The 22239-nt window shown below is 50.6% G+C and overlaps 2 protein-coding genes across 11 annotated transcripts in view; one reads left to right on the top strand and one right to left on the bottom strand.

The window, feature by feature from the left end:
- Positions 1 to 22239, top strand: part of RAD9A (RAD9 checkpoint clamp component A) — an 83002-nt gene that overhangs the window by 23863 nt on the left and 36900 nt on the right. The gene's annotated exons all lie outside the window — the stretch shown is intronic.
- POLD4 (DNA polymerase delta 4, accessory subunit) lies at positions 10815 to 12838 on the bottom strand. Of its 2 annotated transcripts, XM_010366352.2 has the most exons (4): positions 12595 to 12838; positions 12288 to 12377; positions 11986 to 12097; positions 10815 to 11286 (listed from the first exon to the last, which is right to left on the bottom strand). In XM_010366352.2, exons 1-4 carry the CDS (start codon positions 12689 to 12691, stop codon positions 11262 to 11264), a joined length of 324 nt encoding a protein of 107 aa, XP_010364654.2. In that variant the 5' UTR covers positions 12692 to 12838; the 3' UTR covers positions 10815 to 11261. The 2 variants fall into 2 exon arrangements, with proteins under 2 accessions (XP_010364654.2, XP_030774104.1); XM_030918244.1 differs by having other exon boundaries at positions 11986 to 12377; positions 12595 to 12824.

Below are 22239 nucleotides of genomic sequence, written 5' to 3'. Positions count from 1 at the left end.
GGAGAAAATTAGCAAAGCCAAAAGTTGGTTTCTTGAAATAAGTTAATAAAATTGAGGCTGGGCACAGTGGCTCACACTTGTAATCCCAGCACTTTGGGAGACCGAGACTGGTGCATCACGAGGTCAGGAGTTCAAGACCAGCCTGGCCAACATGGTGAAACCCCATCTCTACTAAAAATACAAAAATTAGCTGAGCATGGTGGTGGTGGGTACCTGTAATCTCAGCTACTCAGGAGGCTGAGGCAGAGAACTGCTTGAACCCAGGAGGCAGAGGTTCCAGTGAGCCGAGATTGCGGTACTGTACTCCAGCCTGGGCGACAGAGTAAGACTCCGTCTCCAAAAATAAATAAAATAAAATAAAATAAACAAAATAAAATGGTAAGTCCCTAGTAACACTAAGAAAATAAAGAGAGAAAATATAAATCCCCAATTATCAGGAATGAAACAGTGAAATTAATTAAAAATACATCCTAAACCTAAATGTAAAAGCTAAAACAATGAAATATCTAGAAAAAAATAGAAAATATTTGTTACTTTGGGGTAGGTAAACATTTCTTAGGACATAAAAAGCAGTAACAAAAAAAATGATAAATTGGATTTCATCAAAATTTAAAACTTTGGGCCAGGTGTGGTGGCTGATGCCTGTAATCCTAGCACTTTGGGAGGCCGACACAGGTGGATTACATGAGGTCAGGAGTTTGAGGCCAGCCTGGCCAACATGGTGAAATCCTGTTTCTACTAAAAATACAAAAATTAGCTGGGCGTGGTGGCACATGCCTGTGATCCCAGCTACTTGGGAGGCTGAGGTAGGAGAATCGCCTGAACCCAGGAGATGGAGGTTCCAGTGAGCCAAGATCACACCATTGCACTCCAGCTTGGGCAACAGTAGCGAAACTCCATCACACACACAGGCACACATTTTAAAACTTTGGTTCTTCTAAAAGTACTATTAAGAAAAAAATTCTGGCTGGGTGCAGTGGCTCACGCCTGTAATCCCATCTCGTTGGGAGGCTGAGGCAGGCAGGTGGATTGCTTGAGGTCAAGAATTTTAGACCAGCCTGGCCAACATGGTGAAACCCTGTCTCTACTAAAAATACAAAAATTAGCCAGGTATGGTGATGGGTGCCTGTAATCCCAGCTACTTGGGAGGCTCAGGCAGGAGAATCCCTTGAACCTGGGAGGCAGAGGTTGCAGTAAGCTGAGATTGCCCCACTGCACTCCAGCTTGGGTGACAAAGTGAGACTCTGTCTCAAAAAAAAGAAAAAAAAAATCAAAATATTTTGTCTAGAACCACTAAAGACCCCAAATAACCAAAGCAATCCTAAGCAAAAATGACAAAGCTGGAGGCATCATACTACCTGAGTTCAAAATATACTACAAAGCTATGATAACCAAAATAGCATGGTACAGTCATAAAAACATACACATAGACCAATGGAACAGTATAGATAACCCAGAAATAAATCCACACAACTGATTTTCAGCAAAGGTGCCAAGAATATACATTGGCGAAAAGATGGTCTCTTCAATAAATGGTGCTGGGCAAAGTGGGTATCTACATGCAGAAGAATGACAAAAATTAATGCAAAAGGGATTAAAGACTTAAATATAAGACCTCAAACTATAAAACTACTAGAAGAAAACACAGGAGAAATGCTTCATGACATTGACCTAGGCAAGGATTTTTGAGATAGGACCTCAAAAGCACAGGCAACAAAAGCAAAAGTAGGCCAATGGGATTACATCAAACAAAAAGCTTCTGCACAGCAAAGAAAACAATAGAGCATGGCCAGGCACAGCGGTTCACACCTCTAGTCCCAGCTATTCTGGAGGCTGAGGTGGGAGGATTGTTTAAGCCCAAAAGTTTGAGACTGCAGTGAACTGTGATTGTGCCATTGCACTCCAGCCTGGGTGACAGAGCAAGATTCCATCTCAAAAAAATAAAATGGTAGAACCACTTTGGAAAACAGACTGGCAGTTTACTCTAAGGTCAAATATATATACGATATATAACGTAGCAATATGATTCTTTGGCATATAGCCAAGAAGAATGAAAACTGCCCACACAAAGATTTGTACATGAATGTTTATAACAGCTTGATCCATCAGAGTCTAAAACTGGAAACAACCCAAATGTTCATCAGCTGATAAATGGGATAAACACATTTTAGTATATTCACACAATGGATATTTTTTTTTTTTTTTTTTTTTTTTTGAGACGGAGTCTTGCTCTGTCATCCAGGCTGGAGTACAGTGGCATGATCTCAGCTCACTGCAACCTCCACCTCCCGGGTTTAAGCAATTTTCCTGCCTCAGCCTCCTGAGTAGACAAGATTACAGGCACGTGCCACCATGCCTGGCTAATTTTTTTGTATTTTTAGTAGAGACGGGGTTTCACCATGGTGGTTAGGCTGGTCTCAAACTCCTGACCTCGTGATCCACCTGCCTTGGTCTCCCAAAGTGCTGGGATTACAGGCGTGAGCCACTGCCCCCAGCCAATACACAATGGAATATTATTCAGCAACAAAAGTGAGTGAACTTGGCCAGGCAATGGTGGCTTATGCCAGTAATCCCAGCACTTTGGGAGGCTGAGGCAGGAAGATCGCTTGAGTCCAGAAGTTCAAGACCAGCCTGGGCAACATAGGGAGAATTTATTATTATTATTATTTTTTTGTGTGTGAGATGGAGTCTCGCTCTGTCGCACAGGCCGGAGTGCAGTGGCGCAGTCTCAGCTCACTGCAAGGTCCGCCTCCCGGGTTCACGCCATTCTCCTGCCTCAGCCTCCCGAGTCGCTGGGACTACAGGCACCTGCCACCACGCCCGGCTCATTTTTTGTCTTTTTAGTAGAGACGGGGTTTCACTGTGTTAGCCAGGATGGTCTTGATCTCCTGACCTCGTGATCTGCCCGCCTCAGCCTCCCAAAGTGCTGGGATTACAGGCGTGAGCCACCGTGCCCAGCAATTTTTTTTTTTTTTTTTCATATAGAGATGTTGTTTCACTTTCTTGCCCAGACTGGTCTCAAATTCTCTTGAGCTTAAGCAATCCTCCTGCCTTGGCCTCCCAACATGCTGGGATTATAGACAAGAGCCACTGCACTTGGCCCTTATTTTTTTTTTTTTGGAGATAGAGTCTTGCTCTGTCACCTAGGCTGGAGTGCAGTGGTGCAGTCACAGCTCATTACAGCCTCAGCCTACCAGGCTCAAGGGGTCCTCCCCAACCTCAGCCTCCCGAGTAGCTGGAACCACTGGTGCAAGCCACCACAGTGGGCTAATTTTTAACATTTTTTGTAGGGACAAGATTTCGCTATGTTACCTGGGCTGGACTTGAACCCCTTGCCTCAAGCAGCCTCCCACCTTGGCCCCCCAAATATTTGGGATTACAGGTGTGAACCACTGCACCTGGCCCAGTCCCTTATGGATGATAGAATTTTAGGCTATTTATATTCTTTGCTATTACAAAGAGTTTTATAATAAATAACCTTACATATGTTATTTTACACATACCAACGTATCTGTAGGATAAATTTCTAGATATAGACTGAAAAGGATAGGTTCATTTATAATTTTGATATATAATGCCAAATTAGTGACCTTAGAGTTGTACAAGTATATACTACAGCATTGCGGGACTGGAATAGTCAGATCCTGGCCAGCCATTCTCCCAAGAGCATGTGGAGAAATGGGCTGGATGGCTCACTGCAATGATGAGCGTCTCTACTCTGCACTTCAGAGGACCTTGGCTGAGCACTGCATGGCCAGCCCAGTGGAGGCACAGGCTTCAAAACAGGATATAAAAAGGGCCTGCTTCTGCAGTTGACAGCTTTGATGCCTTCCTCACTGAGAAGGCCTTAGGAAAAGATGGCTCCTGCCATTAAGACCACACAACCCCTATGGAGAACTGACTTAGAGCCCAAAGAGTTGCATTTACAACTCTCACACAAATGATTCTCATGCGCTAGACAGGATCAAAAAGTAGGCGTGAGCGTAATCCCAGCACTTTGGGAGGCCAAGGTGGGCAGATCACCTGAGGTCAGGAGTTCAAGACCAGTCTGGCCAACATGGTGAAACCTTGTCTCTACTAAAAATATAAAATTAGCCGGGCATGGTGGTGCGTGCCTGTAATCCCAGCTACTTGGGAGGCTGAGGCAAGAGAATCGCTTGAACCCGGGAGGCAGAGGTTGCTGTGAACCAAGATTATGCCACTGAACTCCAGCCTAGGTGACAGAGCAAGACTTTGTCTCAAAAAAAAAAAAAAGGTAGGTGTGAGTGAAGTGGGAAGGTTTGGTCAGCTTTTTTTTTTGGACAGGGTCTTGCTGTGTTGCTCAGGCTGGAGTGCTGTGGTGGGAATATAGCTCACTGCAATTCAACTTCACGGGCTCAAGCGATCCTCCTGCCTCAGCGCCACTGAGTAGCTGGGGCCACAGGCATGTGCCACCCCCAGCTAATTTTTATTTATTTATTTATTGTTTGTAGAGACAGAATACCCCTTTGTTGCCCAGGCTGCTCTCAAACTCCTGGGTTCAAGTGATCCTCCTGCCTCAGCCTCCCAAAGTGCTAGGATTACAGGGGTGAGCCACTGTGACCAACCTCAGCCAGCTTTGAGCGCTTACTATGTAGCCAACCTTGTGTTAGGTATACACCAACAGAGATAAAATATTCTCTAGCATTGGAAACAATGAAGCGTATTGTTGTGGCAATGTGACATGCTGTAATACAACAGAAATAGGTTACCATGGGAAGCAGAGGGGAAATCCTTAACTCTCTTCAGGGAAGGCTGCACAGAGGGAAAAACATCCTCCAGTCAAGGGCAAGGCCTGCAGGCATAGGAACCATTGGTGCCTCTAGGTGAAGTGAAGGGGCATCCACGAGGTCTGGATGGAGGCTCACATCCCAGAGGAAGTTCCTAGGAGATGCCTTTTCCTTCAAGACACAAAGGACCAAAGTTGGGCTCAAGAAGGACTCAGACCCCAACACATGGTCTACCATCACTTGTCCACCTTGTGACACCACTACTCATCCTTGTGTACTCAGCTGAAGGCTTGCCATAGGCCAGGCCCATTCCTGTCTTGCAGCATTGTTTGAAGTTTACCTCGTGTCTGTTTTTTGTCTCCCTACTACAGTGAGCTCTTGGGGCTTAGGGCCTGGGGTTCTAATCATTTGCGTCTGCCATGACTAGCACAAAGTTATGGTTTTCTAGCTTAGGACTCAGGTGGATAAACTGGAGACCTACCTGCGTGGAAAACTAGGAATCATTCTGAGAATCTCTCGAGTCCCAGGGGTGGCAGTAACCCAAATTGGCCTCAAGCTGGCACTGCTGTAGTTTTCTTCTGTTTCTAGACCAATTCAGAAACTTGCTTCTTTCCTGTGTTGACTTTAGTTTCTTGGTAAATTAGCTCCTTAAACCTTCAAGCTATAGTGAGTTTGTCTGAGGGTGGATAAATGTTGCCACACCTGAGTCAATAAAGAATGAATCAGCGTGGCCTTCATAGAGGGGTGTGGTACTGGTAGTTACCATGACAGCCAAAGACACTAGCGAGAACTACAAAACGGAGGGAGAGGGAAGTGGGAAATGGAGGAATGGAATGAGGTCTAGTCCCCTCCATGCTTCCTGACAGTATCTTCCTTGATGTCTCTGCAGCATCGCACTGGTGACTTCTGGGACACTTGCTCTGCCTTGGTTCTCCTGCCACTCTGAGCACTCTTCCCCTCTGGTTTGCTGGATCTTCTTCCACCATTTTCTAGAGCGAATTTTCCCAAGTGTGATGCTTGGTCTTCTCTTTGCCTGTCTCTTGAATCTTTCATCTGTGCGCATAGGTCAGTTCTATACAGGTAATTTCCTTGTCCCCCGGATACCGCCCCTCCCATGACCTCTCTGCTGGACTTGAGCTCTGTTTCCATTTCCTACCAGGTGTTTCCATTTGGGTGTCCTGTAGTCATCTCAAACCAAGCATGTAGGAAATTGAGCCTGTCTTCTCCCTCCCAGTTTCCATTTTTCTTCCCATGGCATCAGCATTCTCTCACCCACCCAAGCTCAAAACCTGAGTCATATTTGACACGTCCTCCCCATTCTTCCCTTCCCAAATGCAAGTTTTGCAAACTTCCTTTGCAACATCTCTTATAGTTCTTTGTCCCTTTTTTCTTTTCTTTTCTTTTCTTTTTTTTTTTTTTGAGATGGAGCATGACTCTTGTTGCCCAGGCTGGAGTACAGTGGCGTGATCTTGGCTTACTGCATCACTGCAACCTCCACCTCCTGGATTCAAGCGATTCTCCTGCCTCAGCCTCCTGAGTAGCTGGGATTACAGGCATGAGCCTCCATGCCTGGCTAATTTTGCATTTTTAATAGAGACAGGGTTTCACCATGTTGGTCAGGCTGGTCTCGAACTGCCAACCTCAGGTGATCCGCCCACCTCGGCCTCCCAAAGTGCTGGGATTACAGGCATGAACCACCACTCCCAGCCAAATGCTAGTTTTGTGTGATTTTATGAGGAAACCTCTGTGGTATATACTTCACAGCTCTGCACACCTAGCCTGTGGCACACACGATTCCCTTCTGCTTGCCTTTGTTCAGCTCATTCCCTTAGTCTAGAACACTGTTCTCTGGCTGGGTGTGGCAGTTCACTCCTGTAAGCCCAGTACTTTAGCGGCCAAGGCAGGAGGATTGTTTGGCCTCAGGAGTGTGAGACCAGCCTGGGCAACATAACAGGACTATCTCAGTGTATGATATGTGCGTGTAGTCCCAGCTACTTGGGAGACCAAGGCAGGAGGATAGCTTGAGCCTGGGAGTTTGAGGCTGCAGTGAGCCATGATTGCACCACTGTGCTCCAGCTTGGGCAACAGAGCAAGACCCTTTCTCAAAAATGATTAATATATATGAGATATAAGATATATGAGATATAAGATATATGAGATATAAGATATATGAGATATATGATATATGAGATATATATGAGATATATGATATATAAGATATATGATATATAATATATATATGCTTTTTAGTATTTCTGAAGTGCCGTTCAAGCTGAGTGAGGTGGTGGTAGATGTATCAGGGATAATTGAAAGCAGCCATAGGCCACACGTGGCACATCTTCCTGGAGACTTCATTTTATTTAATTATAAATAATTTCACCTACTTTTATGTTAATACAGCTACTCCAGGCTGGGCACAGTGTTTCACGCCTGTAATCCCAGCATTTTGGGAGGCTGAGTGAATCACTTAAGGTCAGGAGTTCAAGACCAGCCTGACCAATATGATGAAACCCCATCTCTACCAAAAATACAAAAATTAGCCGGGCATGGTGGTGGGTACCTCTAATTCCAGCTACTTGGGAGGCTGAGGCACAAGAATTGCTTGAACCCTGGAGGCAGAGGTTGCAGTGAGCCAAGATCATCCCACTACACTTCAGCCTGAGTGACAGAGTGAGACTCTGTGTCAAAAAAGAAGTACAGCTACTCCAGACATATGGAGTAGAATGCAAAATCGGTGAAAGAAATGACTAAGAACATTCCGTGTGGTGCTGTCCCCTGCAGTGGGGAGTCTGCATTCGCCCTGCAGTGGAAGGTGGGAAGGTGAGAAACAGGGACCCCTGATTAGAAGGGGCTAGGTACAGATGAGGTGCGGCAAGGGGAATACAGTACAGCGGGAGGGAAGTGGCAGTCCCTGTGCCCGAGGCTCCTGCAGCGGGTCCCTGTCACCTGTGGTGCTCTTTCCTTTCTGAGAACTCAGACAATTCAGTGTCTATACCACTCCTATGTTGCCTCAGGAAAGTACTTGTATTACATGGTTTTCTAACTTGTCACATATGTAGTCCTTATCTCCTCAACAACATTCTTATCCTCCAACATCTGGAGTGCAGGTGTGGGGTGAATTCAGGCCCTGGTGTTTACTGATTGAGCAAGGCACTTTTCCTCTCAGCCTTGGTTTCCTTATCTGTAAAACATGGATAGTACTCCCCTAATGAGATTGTTCTCAGGATTCATCTAGGTAACATGTGTGCAGCATTTCACATGGCAGATGGCATGGATAGGCACTTAGTAAACATCAGAGCCCTCCCAGCAGCGCCAGGCTCTTAGTAAATATCTGATTCTTGAATATTCCCATCCCCAAATATATGCCCCTACCTGAGGCTTCTCTCATGTTCTCTGTCTCCCTTCCTGTCACAGTGCATGTGTCTACTGAAGGCCACCCTCTTTCCGTATCCTGGTTCCTGGCCCTCCTTACCCTCACAAAGATCGCACTCACACAACTGCCTTCTCATCTCCTGTAACCTCAGGTTCTCTCCCTACTGGATCTCTCAGACTACTTCTCTCTTTACACTCACTCCGGGGATCTCATCCACTGTTGTGGCTTTCAAGGCCATCTAAAAGATTCCCAAGTTTATATTTTAAACCTAGAATGCCTCAGAATCCGAGACTTACATATCCACTGCCTATACCCCATGTCCCCGTGGAAGTGGCACAGATACCTCAGCATGTCTAAAATGGAGCTCCAGATTCCCACCCTACCCTTCCCACAAGTTTTCCCATCTTGGTAATGAGAACTCTGTCCTTCCAGTCGCCCAAACCAAAACCTTTGGGGTTATCCTTGGCTCCTCCCTCTTAAATCCCACAGTCCTATAGGCAAGTCCTGCCAGTCAGCTCTTCCTTCAAAATACAGAGTGTACCTGGCCACTTCACCTTCTCATGCTGGTCCAGATCAAGCTCAACTCTCATGAGGCCAACTTCAGAGGCCTCCTGAGTGGTTTTGCTACCTCCGTTTTCCCCAGCTCCACAATCTTGTTTTCCACCAACAGAGTAATATTTTCGAAACATCAGCTGACTGTCATTTATTGGCTTCAAGCCTTCCAGTATCTTCCCCTCTCACTCAGAATCAAATCCAGATTTCTTGTCATGGCCCTAGGGATCAGCCTGCTGCCTTCTGCTCTCGATTCCCACCACCCTTCCTTGCTCCCTGGCCCCCAGCCTCACTGGCCTCCTCAGTGCCTTTCCTGGAACAGGCTGGAAACTCTCCTCCCTCAGGGAGCTTCTCCTTGATGCTTCTTCTGTCTGGAACACTCAGGTGCAGACCTTGCTCCCTTCCTTTCTTCAGGTCTCTGCTCAGATGCCACCTTAGCAGAGGGCCTTCCCTGATCAGTCTCTCTAACATAGCGCCCTGGCATCCTTGGACCCTTTCTGATCCCAAATCTGATTTTGCTTACTAGTGACTGCTACCTGACATAATTAACTTGCGTGTTTGTTTTTGTCCATCTCCTGACCATTAGTAACACCCCAAGGGGACCTTTGGTGCCTGGCACATAGTGAGTGCTCAGCAGCTGGGTGGGAGCTGTGGCATAGGCTGGAAGAGCTTAATGCAAGTGGCCCCTGGTCACTGCACTGCCTCTTGCCTGCTGTGTGCTTTTGGACCTTTCTTAGTTTCAGTTCCCCTCTCGGTAAAACCTACCTGGAAGGTTTTTAGGAGGATTCGAGATAATACATTTAAAGTACCCGAAACATGATCAGTGCTCAGTAAGACAGGGGTTACACAGGCCACTTAGCTGCTCTCTAGGCCTGTTTCCAAGAAGTTACTAGTGCTGCCTCCATCTGCCCCCAGGATGGAGGGCTGCTACAGTAGATGAAGGTAACGCTACAGAAGCGGTTACTGACTCTATTCTCCATGTCATACCCTGACCCCGAGTCTCCTGAGCATCGTTTCTGGCTCCAGCCAGTTCTCCATCCCCCAGCGCCGTCAGTTTCTTTTTTTCTTTCTTTTTTTTTTTTTTTTGAGACAGTCTTGCTCAGTCGCCCAGGCTGGAGTGCAGTGGTGCGATCTCGGCTCATTGCAAGCTCCGCTTCCTGGGTTCACACCATTCTCCTGCCTCAGCCTCCCAAGTAGCTGGGACTACAGGCGCCCACCACCACGCCCGGCTAATTTTTTGTATTTTTAGTAGAGATGGGGTTTCACTGTGTTAGCCAGGATGGTCTCAATCTCCTGACCTCGTGATCCACCTGCCTTGGCCTCCCAAAGTGCTGGGATTACAGGCGTGAGCCACTGTGCCCAGCCTTTTTTTTTTTTTTGAGGAGTCTCGCTCTGTCACCCAGGCTGGAGTGCAGTGGTGCGGTATCAGCTCACTGCCAGCTCCACCTCCCAGGTTCACACCATTATCCTGCCTCAGCCTTCTGAGTAGCTGGAACTACAGGCGCCTGTCACCACACCCAGCTAATTTTTTGTATTTTTAGTAGAGATGGGGTTTCACCTTGTTAGCCATGATGGTCTCCATCTCTTGACCTCGTGATCCGCCCACCTCAGCCTCCCAAAGTGTTGGAATTACAGGCGTGAGCCACCACGCCCAGCCATCAGTTTCTTACCAAAGCCCCTCAGATGATGGCCATGTCTGAGCAGGTCCTGCAAGTTGAGACCCTCCCCAGCTCTGCTTTGATCAAGGTGGTCCCTGATATGGGAAGCCAGAGGTGCTTGCTGGGAATGTATAGATATGTTTGGACTTCATGAGCCATGGACCCCAAAGGTCCTTCTCTGGCAAAGCACCCATGTTTGTGAAGTGGGCACTGCTTAGCAAACCAGGTGGTTGGCGGGTCAGGTAGGTTTTCCCTGGCTGCTCCAGGAAGGTGAGTCATGAATAGTTTCCCTGTGGGCCACCAGGGGGCACCAGAGGTCGCTCAGCTCTTCCGAGGACTTGATCCGTCTCTTAAGCTGTCTTCTCCCTCTCAGGCCTAGGACTTTCTTGAAGGAAAAGAGCTGTGGTGGTGGTTCTCCCATCTCCTAACTTGCTAGGGACTGCCAGTCAAAGCAGGGCTACAGTAAAGGACTGAAGGTCAGGATTCCAGGCTTAATATTCTTTATTGGTAAGCATTAGTGAACCCCTTGCCCTGGGAGCTCAGCCAGTCCTGCTCTGATTCCTAGCTATAGGTAGGACAGCATCTTTGCCTCATGGATCAACTGTCCATGTCTGGCTGTGCCTAACTTGCCACACCATGGGTCAGGGAGACAGGCAGCAGGTATTGGAAGGTGATGGCCAGGTCCTTTTCCCCAGTGACCACTCTCCATCTAGAAGCACTCTGCTTCAGCTGTGCAGGCTCTTCCAGGGGGGCTCTGGGAGCCTGCTGGTTAGATGGAGGAGTTGAGCCTCTGACACCTCCAGGTTCTGCCTGCCAAGGGTTCCTCCGCAGCGGGGCTGAGCTGAGCAGGAGCAATGGGCTCTTGCTTCTGTCCTGAGATTCTTGGGTAATGAGCAAGACAGCCAAGGGCAGGAGGTCATACATGGTGCCTCATAGGGGATAGAGATGCCAGAGGCTGTAGAAGATGGGGTGGGAGGGAGGGATATCCCAGAGAGAGAGAGAGAGAGAGAGAGAGAGAGAGAGAGAGAGAGAGAGTCAGTTGTTGAGTCCCTGGATCTGATTTCACCAGCTATTCTTGGCCATGCCCACAGTCCTTGGGAAACCCCTCGGTTCTAAATAGATAGTTCCTTGGTTCCTGGGTGTACCTTTGCCCCCGACTAGCTTGTGGAGGTAAGAATTATTGGCCGGGTGCGGTGGCTCACGCCAGTAATCCTAGCACTTTGGGAGGCTGAGGCGGGTGGATCACGAGGTCAGGAGATCAAGACCATCCTGGCTAACACAGTGAAACCCCGTCTCTACTAAAAATACAAAAACAAAATTAGCTGGGCGTGGTGGCGAGCGCCTGTAGTCCCAGCTACTCGGGAGGCTGAAGCAGGGGAATGGTGTGAACCCGGGAGGCAAAGCTTGCAGTGAGCCAAGATTGCGCCACTACACTCCAGCCTGGGTGACAGAGCAAGACTCTGTGTCAAAAAAAAAAAAAAAGGATTATTACAGTAGCGTGTCCTCCTGAGCCAAGCACCTTATAGAACCTTCTTGCCTGTTCAGCAAGGCCCTTCAACCCTCCATCCATTTCTCCCTCAGGTCAGGACAGCAGGGTGACCGTGCCTGGAGAAGGCCCTGCCTCCCCTGAAAGCCCTCCCAGCCTGTCTCTGACCTGCACTGGAAGCGGGGGTCTCCAGGGTGGGTCTTCAGCACCTCCCACACCTCTGGGGGAGGCTCCAAGCCCATCTGCTTGGCCCGACACCAGCGCTGCAGCCGTGTGATCCCTGCCAGGGTGGGAAGAAGACTCTGGAGCCTTGTGGGGGGTGGGGTAGAGTCTGAGCTGGAGAATGTGTGTGTTTGGGGGAGACAGTGCCTGAGGGTCAGAGTCACACAAGCGCTTGGGTGACTTCAGAGACATGTGGGTGACGGGACTGTCTGGGAGAGGCACCTCCGTGGGGCTGGGTAGGTTCTCACCGGTGCAGGGCCCGTACTGCCAGGCCAGGTCAAACTGCCTCAGCAGCTCCAGCTCCGCTTCCTCCTCGTCGCGGGGCTGGGGCTCCTCCCCTGCAATGACAGCTGCTCTTCAGTGCGAGGCTGTCCTCAGTCTCCTGCCCCTCACCTCCCAGCCTTCCTCACCACCCCTTTGCCTCTGCCACCCCGCAGCTAGATCTGGTGTCGGGAGGGGAGGACAGGCCACCTTTCCCCTTCCATCTGCCCCTCCGCCCACGTCCTCTAGGCCCCTCCGTGTCCACTCCTCCTGCCTCCCTCACACCTCAGAGACCTAGCTCGGGTGCCAGCTCCCCCTTGCTGTGCCCAGCGGGCCCCTCCCTCCTCTTCACAACCGGGTAGGAATCAGTGATGAGCCGCTTCCGGCCCATGGCGGCCACCCAGGCAGGCAGAGAAGGAGGCGACTGCGGGGAAGAGGAGAGACCGGCCAGTGGGCGCGAGAAAGACAGCTGCTGAGAGAGACAGACGGGGCCAGGCCAGCGGCGGGCAGACAAGATGACCCAGACAAACCGAGAGAGGAAGTCGCCGGGGTCCAGGGAGGGACGCCTCCCCCACCCCATCAAGCACGCAAACAGGAAAGACTTCAGCCAATGGCAGGCCGCCTCTGCGGGGCAGGGCCCTGGCGCTAGCCAATGGTAGGCAGTGTAGGGTGAGGGGCGGGGCGGTGCCACAGCTGTGGGCTGCGGGAGGAGGGGCAGGCTGGGGCGGGGGACCTGTCGGGATGCCCCTACTTCACCACCTCCCCCGGCCCCCATTGGTTTGCTGTGGGTCCCGAGAGACTTGAAGAGAGTTATCCTCAGCCTCTCACTTCCCGTTTTCCCTTCCTAGGCAAATGTTCTTTTCAGCTTCGCTAATCCCCGTGGCTAGTTTGTAACTCCCTAGAGCCCAGCTGGAGCCTTCACTCGGTCCTTTGGCCCGCCCAGCGTTGTGGGGGCAGGTTTGGAGGTCTGAAGAGAGTTTGGGCTAATCCAGGCCCCTTCCCTGCTCCCACCCAACCCCCACCGGCCCCAGGAGACCTGGCTGGAGAAGCCCATGGGTTCTGAAACCTTTCTCACAGTCTGTGCCCAAAGATGCTGCCCACTCTTAGTCCGAGTGTTTGCCGTTTTGGCTCTCCTGGGGTCCCAAGTCCTGCCCGGCCTGCCCCACCAGTCAGGAAGATTCCATACTGAGTAGGAAGGCAGAGCAAGGGTCTGGTTCCCCCACCACAATGAGTTTTGATCCCCAGTTCTTCATTGGCAAAATCTGCCCTCTCACAATAATGTTAATCTGAGCAGAAAATATTAACAGTAAACCTAACACTCATATTGCACATACCATGTGCCAAGTACTGTTCTAAGCACTTTCCCACATATTAATTAAAATAGATGTCAAAAAGTTTTTGAAAGTAGAAGTATAGCTCAATGATTATCACTGCTGAGAGTCACAGGCATTGCAGGGCCCCAGTTGAACCACAGTCTGTCCTGCACCCAGGAGCTCACTGTCACAAGGCAGACAGATGCACAGTTGTCAGTGAGAGGCTATAATTCCTACCAGAAGAGGGAAAGGGTGGGTCAGAGATTGGTTAGGACCACAGGGATGATTAGCATTGGAAGGCCTCCTGGAGGAGGTGGACTGCTGTAAACAATGTCTCTCAATTCTCCACCCATGACCTTTGTCCCTTGGGCTTCTGTCATCACTGACTCACCCATACTGTGCCTCCCCCTCATCAACTTCCTGGCAGGAGGCAAAAGTACTGGCCAGTGGGAGTCTGGGAACCAGCACAGGGACCAGCCCAGCTCTAATCACCCTCCAGAGATCCCATCCGGTTCTTCCTTCCAGGGATACTGGGAGGGTGGGGCACAGACTCCTGGGCTGCCGCCTGCTCAGAAGCCTCTGCCTCCTCCTTTCCCTGCTCTGGGGTCTGGGTGCTCTGCACTGGAAGAGGGCTAAGCCACTGGTACTTGTGGGCACAAGGGAGGAAGCTGCTCTGGAGAGGAGACCACCAAAGGGGAGGTATAGGAGCAGGCCATGTCTTCAGGGTCCGCGTCCTGCCTGACTCTCCCCATCGGAGTCCTGGAGGCGGGCTGGTGGAGGAGGGAGCTTGTCAGGGCACTGCATGGAGCTGGAGGGCCCTTTCTGCTGTATTGTTTGGGCTGGGCCTATTCTAATCCCCCCATCTGCCTTGTGGACTAAGTGGGACCCACATTCAGGGAGACAGTGTCCTTGCGGAGTTGGGGATGGAAGCAGGGAGGCCCTCTATACCAAGGCTGGGAAGGGCCTAGGTGCTGAGTCCAGTCAGGTGCTGAGTATGCTAGGTAGGGATGGCATATAGGCTCTGGGGGATTGACTACCCCCTCCCCAGAGGGCCTCAGCAAGGGTTCCTGGGCTGTTTCTAGAGGTGTGTGGCACCCACCTCCTGAGTCCAAGCCCTGAGGGAGTAGGGAGCCATGGGTGGGGCAGACCCCTCCTCATTCCCAAGTCCCTCCTATCTGTGAAAGCTGATAGCCGTGGGGCCCTGCCACCGCCCAGGGAGCGTGAAATGGGGTGTGCTGCTGGGCAGCCACAGCAGCTCCTACCACCGCCTGGGACTACTGCCTTTTCTCCTTGGGCAGCCTCTGGCATCCTGAGCTGCTCTGTAGATGTTGGCTGGGCTGTCCGCACCAGCTTCCCCAGCTTTGCCTGGCTCAGGCACCCACCCAGCCTGGAAGATGTCTCCCTCAGGCTTCAGCTACCCCCAGACCCAAGAAAAAGATTCAGAGTGGTCAGCTCAAGTGCAGGCACCCTAGGCCTGGCTTTCTGGCTTGGAGTTGAGGGAACTCTCTGCAAGCAGCATCGCTGTTATCTCTTAAATGGCAGTGGGGTTGGGCCCCCAGGGAAGAGTTGGCACCTAGGGATTTTGGAACCATCCCTGTCCAACTGGCATTCCCTGACTCAGCACCTGGATTCCTAAGGTGCACTGCTGACTAGGCTGGACCTTGGCCTTCCCATCCTCAGGTCTTTTTCCTTCTTTGCTCTCCAACCCTATCCACCTTCTGTACCTTCTTGCCTAGAATCCCTTCCCCTACTCAGGCAGCATCCTAGCCTCATTCCCTAAACTGCTGTCCTGGAGCCTGTTCAGGCTTCAGGCTGGATGGCCAGGCCAGAGATCTGGGTTGGGTGCTGAGTTCTGTCTCCCTGGGGGAATGTCCTGAGACCCTTATGTCAGCCCCGACACCCAGAGGCTGGTGATGAGACTAGTAGGAGTGACCTTTGCACCTCAGCCTGGTAATAATACCCAACACTCTTGCTTCAGGGCCAAGTCCAGAGTCCTGGGGGTCCAGGAGAGAAAAGAACTGAAACAGGAACCCAGCACCTTCCCAGGGGCTGAGGCCCACCGCTGACTGCACTCAAGGGAAGAAGGATTAGGTCTGGCGTAGCTCAGACAATGTGGCAGGATGGGGGCCTCAGCACTGTGCCTGCATTCCCTTCCCCCTCCTCACCATGAGGTTTGTGGGGAGAGCAAGGTAGAGCTGGGAAGGTGGAGGCAGGTGGAGAGGGGGAGCAGCTGCCTGGGGCCCAGTGGGCTGTGGGGTGGATCCAGCTTTTCTTCCCTCTTGCCAGTACCCTCCTTCCTCAGGCCTTTGGGCTCTGCCACCTACCCTGAGCTGGAAGTCAGTCCCACTCAGGAGATTCTGGGCAGCCAGAATACCTGTGGCCCCGCCCCCAACATACTCACACCCCGTGGGCCCCATTCCTCACCCTGTGGGCTAGAATTCTTTCAGGCAGTCATTCCTGGCCCCTCACTGCCCTCCCAGACACTCCCTCTTTTCCGGTCCAGGTTCTCTGGCCTAGTGTGCTTCCATGGCAGCAGCTTGAGGGCAGAGGAAGGAGTCTCTGGGTTTTTCTGCCACTGCTGTCTTCTGTCCTGCTCCTACCACCCTCCACACATCCTTCTGTAGTCACCTCTTTCACTTTGGCCATCCAGGCTCTGGAGCAGTTCCGGGAAGACTTGAAAAGGGGCCTTCTGGCCATTCCTCACCTTGGCCACCAGGTGTCAGACTTTGCCCATTTGGGTGGGAGGAAGGTTCTAGTTAACCATTTCCACCCCATCAGCCTGGCCTCAGAGAGAGATCTGGGCAAGTTGGGGAGGAGCCTAGAGGTGACTGCTGAACTGGCAAGGCTGAGGCACCCTGAAGGTTGAGACTGGAAAAAGGACTGGAACTCGGGCCCTACAGCTTTCCCCCAGATCGGCCTCACTGCCACTGCCCCCACACCACCCCATTGACAAGGGCTTTGTCCCCTGCTGGGAAGTTCAGAAACAAGGCTGAGTCACGGAGCTTGAGAATTGAGGGAACAAAGGCAGGGACAGTTGTAGCTCCACAGCAGAGGGGAAGCTGAGAGGGAGCTGCCCATTGGAGTGCCTAGCCAGGACTGAGTCACTAGTCCTTGCCCTCTAGGTTAAGGGGAACAGAGGGCCTCCCTTTGCCCTTCCCCATTTGGGGTGGCTGTGGCAAGTGAGAGTGTGTGTGTGCATGTGTGTGTAAGCTCAGTGCTTGAATGAGTCTCTCATATCGTGAGGCAGCCTGTAAGTCTTGGATGGTGGGTCAGTCTTTGCAAAAGTGGAAAACTGGCAAGGTCTGAGTATTTTGCCATCTCTCATCAGAGCTTCCTCTAGCCCCACTTCCCCCAGAGGTTGCCCCTGCCCCAAGTGATAGTTCTCCATTTTATGCTCATTCTTTCAAACATAGGTGTATTTCCAAGCACCCAAGATGATGACGAGATTTCTAATCCTTACATGCTATCTGGAGATGACGGAGAGGAGGGTCTTCTCTCGCCCACTCCCCCATCCTTGTGGGGACATAAGGACTACTAGAGATAACATACCCTCCACCCCTTGACATTTCAAGGTCTTAGAGTCTCATGTTAGCCTCTGGATACGTGGACCTCTGACTCTAAGACAATACTTATGAGGTAGAACCTCGATAACCAACAAAACTCATCAAATCTCCTGAAGCAGTTCTGGATGGAAAACCAATGACTCACTCACAGAAAATGCTAATGCCCTATGATCTACCAGGTGCTCCCTGTGCCATGGTGCTGGCGTTTTCACAAGATGCCTGTGGGACACAGTGCCAAAACACGAGGGAACAGCTCACATCCCCTGTCACCATCATTAGGGGCTGTTTGAGAGAGTTCAAGAACTCACACTCTGGGCCGGGCGCGGTGGCTCAAGCCTGTAATCCCAGCACTTTGGGAGGCCGAGACGGGCGGATCACGAGGTCAGGAGATCGAGACCATCCTGGCTAACATGGTGAAACCCCGTCTCTACTAAAAAAATACAAAAAGCTAGCCGGGCGAGGTGGCGGGCGCCTGTAGTCCCAGCTACTCGGGAGGCTGAGGCAGGAGAATGGCGTAAACCCGGGAGGCGGAGGTTGCAGTGAGCTGAGATCCGGCCACCACACTCCAGCCTGGGCGACAGAGCGAGACTCCGTCTCAAAAAAAAAAAAAAAAAAAAAAAAAAAAAAAAAAAAAAGAACTCACACTCTGAAGTGCCCTCTCTGATGGTGCTCTCATCCCCCTCTCCCTCCACCACCAAGGGAGCCTTCTGCATCCTCAGCATTTGGGAACCCCAGCGCTGCTCATTCAGGATTCTTCTCCTGGCCTATTCCCCTCCTCTGTTTCCCTCCACTGACCACTCTGCTCACACTGCCTGGCTCTGGCTCCCAGCCAATTCCAGTAGTTTCCAGCAGCCTAGAATCCCCCTTGATTCTCTGCCGTTCCTGCCTTGCCAATCAATCCTCAGCCTTGGAAAATGCTCTCTTCTCCAGTCTGTCCCTCCCTCTGAAGTGCTAAGGAATGTCACCGCCCATGGTGACAGGTCCACGGCAAAGGTGCCTGCTGATATCACCGGGTTCTATTTGGCTGCCCAGACACTCTTTGGCTCTCCTCTGGTTGTCTCCTTACTCCATTTGCCAAACCTCCCCATTTTTCTCCACCCGCCCCCTACTCACTCAACAATAACATGTTTAGATCACTTCTATTTAACAACAACAACAAAACAAACAAAAGCCTTCTGTGATCTTGCTAACCTTTCTAGATGTTTTTGTTTGTTTGTTTGTTTTTGAGATGTCGCTCTTGTCGCCCAGGCTGGAGTGCAGTGGTGGGATCTTGGCTCACTGCAGCCAGCTTCTCTGGGTCATCTGAGACTATTGATCAGCTCCTTCCTTCACCCAGGCTGGAGTGCAGTGGCGTGATCACAGCTCATTGCAGCCTCGACCTCCCAGGCTCAAGCGATCCTCCTGCCTCAGCCTCCCTTGTAGCTGGGACCACAGGGCGCCACCATGCCTGGCTAATTTTGTTTTGTTTTGTTTTTTGTTTGTTTGGGTTTTTTTGAGATGGAGTCTCACTCTGTCAGCAGGAAGCGATTCTCCTGCCTCACCTCCCTAGTAGCTGGGACTACAGGCGTGCGCCACCACATCCAACTGATTTTTGTAGTTTTAGTAGAGATGGGGTTTCACTATATTGGCCAGGAGGGTCTCAATCTCCTGACCTCATGATCCACCCACCTCGGCCTCCCAAAGTGCTGGAATTACAGGCCTGAGCCACCGCACCTGGCCAATTTTTGTGTTTTTTATAGAGACAGGGTTTCGCCATTTTGACCAGGCTGGTCTTGAACTCCTGGGCTCAAGCAAGCCTCCTGCCTCACCTTCCCAAAGTGCTGGGATTATAGGTGTGAGCCACTGTGCCTGGCCTTTTCTGCCACTTTCCAAAACACTATTGTCTTGACACACTTTTTAAATTCTTCTCTAATACAGCAACCTTATTAACTGATGTCTTGACACTCTTTAAATCAGTTTAAGTCAAATTATCAAGGTTTGGCTGGGTGTGGTGGCTCACACCTGTAATCCCAGCACTTTGGGAGGCCGAGGCAGGCAGACCACTTGAGATCAGGAGTTCAAGACCAGCCTGGACAACATGGCGAAACCCCATCTCTACGAAAAAAAATCCAAAAAAAAAAAAAGTCGGATGTGGCGATGCATGCCTGTAATTCCAGCTACTCAGGAGGCTGAGGTGGGAGGATTGCTGGAACTGGGGAAGCGGAGGTTGCAGTGAGCCAAGATCGCGCCATTGCACTCCAGCCTGGAGACAGAGTGGGACTCTGTCTCAAAAAAAAGAAAAAAAAATTATCAAGGTTTTACTGTGCCAGGCATTACACCAAAATGCTGTAGGGCTGGGCACAGTGGCTCACACCTGTAATCCAAGCACTTTGGGAGCCCACAGTGGGCAGATCAGATTGAGGTCAGGAGTTCAAGACCAGCATGGCCAATGTGGTGAAACCCCGTCTCTACTAAAAATACAAAAATTAGCCAGGCATGGTGGTGGACGCCTGTAATCCCAGCTACTTGATTGGCTGAGGCAGAAGAGTTTCTTGAACTTGGGAGGCGGAGATTGCAGTAAGCTGAGATCGTGCCACTGCACTCCAGCCTCGGTGACAGAACGAGACTCCGTCTCAAAAGAAAAAAACAAAACACTAAACTGCTGTAGTGATGCAAAGATGAATAAATCATGGGCCTTACCCTCAAGATGTTATTTGTCTTTTTTTTTTCAAAAAAGACAAATACGCCGGGCACAGTGGCTTACGCCTGTAATCCCAGAACTTTGGGAGGCCGAGGCGGACAGATCACGAGATCAGGAGATCGAGACCACCCTGGCTAACATGGTGAAACCCTGTCTATAAAAAAAATTAGCCGGGCACGATGGCGGGCACCTGTAGTCCTAGCTACTCGGGAGGCTGAGGCAGGAGAATGGCGTGAACCTGGAAGGCAGAGCTTGCAGTGAGCCGAGATCACACCACTGCACTCCAGCCTGGGTGACAGAGTGAGACTCCATCTCAAAAAAACAACAAAAAAGAAAAAGACAAATACACTTAACTCTTTTTTTTTTTTTTTTTTTTTTTTTGAGACAGAGTTTCACTCTTGTTGCCCAGGCTGGAGTGCAATGGCATGATCTTGGCTTACCGCAACCTCTGCCTCCCAGGTTCAAGTGATTCTCCTGACTCAGTCTGCCTAGTAGCTGGGATTATAGGCATGTACCATCTCGCCTGGCTAATTTTGTATTTTTAGTAGAGACGGGGTTTCTCCATATTGGTCAAGCTGGTCTCGAACTCCCAATCTCAGGTGATCAGCCCGCCTTGGCCTCCCAAAATGCTAGGATTACAGACATGAGCCACCGCACTCGGCCACACTTAACTAACTCTTATTCTGCCCCATCTCCATCTGTCTGAATTCTGCCCATCCTCCAAGAAGGGTGTTAAATCCCACTGGGTGCCTTTATGGAAAAGGTAACTATTGAGCACTTGCTGTGTGCTCTGCACTGGAAATACAGCTGTGGAAGTCAGCAAGAACTTCAGATGCCGTTTTCTCCCCTAATAGGGCTCACAGCCTAGAGGGCCTTCACCTAACTAGATGCAGTCTGTCTTTCCTAGTCTTCTGTAGTATTTTGCCTGGATCTTTCTGCATTTAATCAAATTCTGCCTTATATTCTACCATTTGCAGGGAAGGGTTTCTATTCCTTTTTCTAGATTGTTTTGTCCAACACACTCATTGAGCACCTTCTTTAGGATGGAGTCTAAGCTGGGTACTGGTATAGTGAGAAGAAGACTCAAAAGCTGCCCCCGGCCGGGTGCGGTGGCTCAAGCCTGTAATCCCAGCACTTTGGGAGGCCGAGACGGGCGGATCACGAGGTCAGGAGATCGAGACCATCCTGGCTAACACTGTGAAACCCCGTCTCTACTAAAAAGACAAAAAACTAGCCAGGCGAGGTGGCGGCGCCTGTAGTCCCAGCTACTCGGGAGGCTGAGGCAGGAGAATGGCGTAAACCCAGGAGCCGGAGCTTGCAGTGAGCTGAGGTCCGGCCACTGCACTCCAGCCCGAGTGACAGAGCGAGACTCCGTCTCAAAAAAAAAAAAAAAAAAGCTGCCCCCAAGAAACTCGACAGGATAGCACTGTGTAAGCTCTCTGATGATAGGACCTCCTCCTTACCTCTGTATTCCTTATAGTCCCTACTTAATGCTTTGCATATCACAGGCCATGGCTTATTTTGACTATGTATGGAGACAGCCCTGATACCCTCTCCTTTCTATCTTGTTATACAGGGGGCAGGGCCTGCAGGTGCCCCTGGCCATGCCTGGGCAGATGTCTCGACCTGAGGAGTCTGGACCCCTCAGGGTGGGGCATGTTCCCTCTAACTTGGGCCAGATGACTCAGGGACATTCAGCAGAGCTGGCTTGCCTCACCCACAAGCAAGTCAGTAGCTCTTGCACCTACATTCTGACCTCTCCCTTTTCTAGTGGTTCTTGCACTTGCCGGCCGCTCTGTGTCTGCATTGCACAGATATGCATGTGGCCCTTATTATTTCAGGTACATTGACCTTTTCTTCCCAGGTAGATTATAAGCTCTGGCCGGGCGCGGTGGCTCAAGCCTGTAATCCCAGCACTTTGGGAGGCCGAGACGGGCGGATCACGAGGTCAGGAGATCGAGACCATCCTGGCTAACACGGTGAAACCCCGTCTCTACTAAAAAATACAAAAAACTAGCCGGGCGAGATGGCGGGCGCCTGTAGCTCCAGCTACTCGGGAGGCTGAGGCAGGAGAATAGCGTAAACCCAGGAGGCGGAGCTTGCAGTGAGCTGAGATCTGGCCACTGCACCCCAGCCTGGGCAACAGAGCCAGACTCCGTCTCAAAAAAAAAAAAAAAGATTATAAGCTCTGTAAGGGCAGGAGCCATATTAGGTTTTAGGCTTCTTTTGGCTTTTCTACACCAGTTAGCACAGTGACAGGCAGGTAATTAGGTCTTTAAAATATTTGTCAATTGATTGACATTGCCATCATTTCTTACTTTCTTCACTTAAGGTATTGTCTCCAGGAGGCCCTTATAAAATACTCATGTAGGAGGTGAGGACG

This window comes from Rhinopithecus roxellana, chromosome 15, assembly GCF_007565055.1.
Source record: "Rhinopithecus roxellana isolate Shanxi Qingling chromosome 15, ASM756505v1, whole genome shotgun sequence".
NCBI lineage: Eukaryota > Metazoa > Chordata > Mammalia > Primates > Cercopithecidae > Rhinopithecus > Rhinopithecus roxellana.
Note: the sequence above shows the minus strand (reverse complement) of the source record. Positions and strands in the feature narration are given on the sequence as shown.